The sequence below is a fragment of the Solanum tuberosum genome, unplaced genomic scaffold, assembly GCF_000226075.1.
Source record: "Solanum tuberosum cultivar DM 1-3 516 R44 unplaced genomic scaffold, SolTub_3.0 contig00274, whole genome shotgun sequence".
Classification (NCBI taxonomy): domain Eukaryota; kingdom Viridiplantae; phylum Streptophyta; class Magnoliopsida; order Solanales; family Solanaceae; genus Solanum; species Solanum tuberosum.
The window spans coordinates 1-2,929 of record NW_006240768.1 but is presented as its reverse complement, the minus strand read 5'-3'; the positions used below and the strand labels follow the sequence as shown (position 1 = coordinate 2,929).

At 37.6% G+C, this 2,929-nt stretch overlaps 1 protein-coding gene across 1 annotated transcript; it reads right to left on the bottom strand.

The window, feature by feature from the left end:
- Nucleotides 1–282: 282 nt before the first annotated feature.
- Nucleotides 283–2,889, bottom strand: LOC102586605 (thioredoxin-like protein AAED1, chloroplastic). The gene is made up of 5 exons (XM_006368003.2): nt 2,689–2,889; nt 1,941–1,977; nt 1,257–1,336; nt 1,063–1,154; nt 283–501 (listed from the first exon to the last, which is right to left on the bottom strand). Exons 1-5 carry the CDS (start codon nt 2,740–2,742, stop codon nt 363–365), a joined length of 402 nt encoding a protein of 133 aa, XP_006368065.1. The 5' UTR covers nt 2,743–2,889; the 3' UTR covers nt 283–362.
- Nucleotides 2,890–2,929: the final 40 nt, after the last annotated feature.

Sequence of the window (2,929 nt, the reverse complement as noted above, 5' to 3'; positions counted from 1 at the left end):
GTTCTATTTATATTTGTGGAAATTTGCCACACTTAACTTTAAAAAAACTCGTGATACATTGTATCAATTCGCTTTGTATCAGTGTATCAATTCACTCCATCTGTTGTATTTGTTCACTCGGTTATCAGAGCGAGTCGATACAGCTCGAAGCGAAGAGCAAAATTGATAAAACTCAAACTCTCATAATCTCTCAGTATTCCGGGTAAATAGGCATATGTTTGCTCTGTCAAGTAATTTTCCCAAAATCAACCAGGTAGTGTGAAATCTAAATGGTATTGAGAAGTAAAGTCGAAAACTAACTAGTCGGAGAGCATGAAGCTTCGAGCTATTCTCAGACAATGACGAGTTATTTAACAGAGCCTTTAAAGAAAATTCTGAGCTACATTGGTGCATATAAATTCTGTATCAAGACTGAGAAGACGAAGGGACGGAAATTTAACCTTGTGTATGTATGTGATGTTATTTTTACCAGGACCTGCAACAATAATTCCTCCTTGTCGCCTGACAATTTACAAGCTTATTAGTCTCACATTATTCCAGTAAACAGTCACTAATAATATGACAAAAAGACATGTTTCTGCATTTAAGTCGTCTTGCGCAAAATTCTAAAGAATCTAACAACCAAGAATGTCATAAACCAACTATAAGCTAAAATGATAGTGAAACTATGGCTTATGGTTTACCTATAGATAAACGGAAATGATAAAGTTCTTTACCCCATTCACTTCAGGCGGATTTTACAACAACGGAATTACTTGGATAAGATAATTGTTCCTTGTTTTCTTAGTATACCAAACTTGATTCGGTGTTTGGGAATTGGGAGTCAACCATCAAAATTGTGCAACTTCTAGAAATAGTAAATGTCGTCCAATTACAAGATATGTACTCGCCCTATTAGCAAACAGATTCAACAACATACCCTAGTGTAATCCCACTAGGTGGGGTCTGGGGATGAGAGGGTGTGACCTTACCCCTACCTCGTGGAGGTAAAGAGGCTGTTTCCGAAAGACCCTTGGCGAACAAATCAGAAGATTATAATAGTATCTATGGAAATTGACCTACCAGCCACCTCGTGTCCTGGTGTCCTTTTCAAAAGAAAGCTCCCAATCCTGTCTATAGCCTTCCATGTATGCCTGTATTATTTTCAAACCTGCCTATATTTGATGTAAATAAGAAAAGATGAGCAAGACCACTATTAGAATACATTGAGAAGCTGGAAATGTTACACTTTATGAGCATCGATCTTATTTGCATACCCCGGGAGTGAATGTAGTTGTAATGCCTGACACAAATCTCAGAGCCTCATAAGACCTATAGCTTGGATCAGCATAAACCTCTGAATAACAATAATGAACCTCTGTCAAGGTGTCACATTTCGAAAAATCGCAGATAAAGAAAGCTTTGAAACAAAACCAGAATATACTTTAGCTTAATAAGAATGCCAATGTAACAAACTAGCAACACTTCTAGCAGCAATTAATCCTCGAATTTTTTTGGGTCGTGATAGGTTTCTGTCTTCTGGATCTTTCTAGTTTGTTTAGAAGGGGAACATAACATCACGTGATCAGGCCCTGGTACTTTCTTTCTCTTTACGTTCGAGGATGAACGTGTGTTTTAGTGGTGAATGATGTAACAACCCTCTTAGCCGTTCTGTGAATTTTTACCTGTTTTGACCCTTCCCGTAGCTTTAGAATTATACGCATCAGATAGAATATATCTTATATCCCTCACTGCTTCACATTGTTAATTCTACTAATGCTGAAAATTTTCTTTTAGGGGAAACTGTAACTTATAGTGCAATAGCATTCGAGCGAGGTCACTGGTCCTGTGGAGCATATATACCATTGGACATTGCTAGAACTGAGTTCATGGGATATAACGGACTTCCAGTAACAGACACTGAGCCACTGTGGACACAAGGTCTTTTATTCGAAACTTACCTCCTTTAAACTTTGTTTGCTCATAGAATTTTCTGGCCTGGAGAAAAGAAAAAGAAGGGGACACGAGTCACAACTAAATCCAGCTTTAATGAGCTCTTGAAATCATAAAGGAGCAAGAAACAGAAAGGAAGCAAACAACTGCAGCACAAGTTGAAATGGGCTTAAAAAAAAAAAAGATCCTTGTAATAGAGAAAACTTCTATTATTGGCGTAATACATAAACAAACACTCAAACATTGTCGTAACTGGTAACTAAACATTCCAATTTTGAGTATGCACATCTAGACACCATAACTCGTCTCCGCTATTCCAGTTGAACACTCCAACTTCAAAAAATGATCATCTAGACACCTCCAAAATGTATGTGTCACATCATAGTCGGGTGTCCATGAGACACAATGGGGACAAGTTGAAGTTTTAGTTATCAGTTATGACCAAGTTGAGGTGTCTAGATGTCCACTCTCAAAGTTTGAGTGCTTATACTTGTCAGCTGAGGCCAAGTTTGATCGTTTCTTTATCTATTATGCGTTTATTCTTCATACCCAAAATGATTGTGAGAGTTAAGAAGCAACTTCTAAAAGTGGGATGATGTAACTTGGGACAAGAAAAATGGAAGGTGTCATAACCGTTTAAGATTTTTTTGTTATTGTTGATAAGTAACTGTTTAAAAAATTTCTCGAAGGGGAAAGAATAAAGAGAGTTAATCCATGGATAAGCAACTCGGTGCAAGAAGCATCGCTGCTATATACCTGATCAACACTACCAGGTCCAATCAAAACAAGTGCAACTCCAGCTGCATCCATCTTATCCTGTGAACAGAAGACGGTATAAGGATGTAAACTGTAGTAATGGTGGAACTTAAGGATATGTGCACTGTCACTTTGTGGTTAGAATAACTTGTTTAACGTATTGAAGATAACATAATCTACATTAAAACGACAACATACTCAGTGTAATCCCACAAGTGGGGTCTGGAGAGGGTAGTGTGTA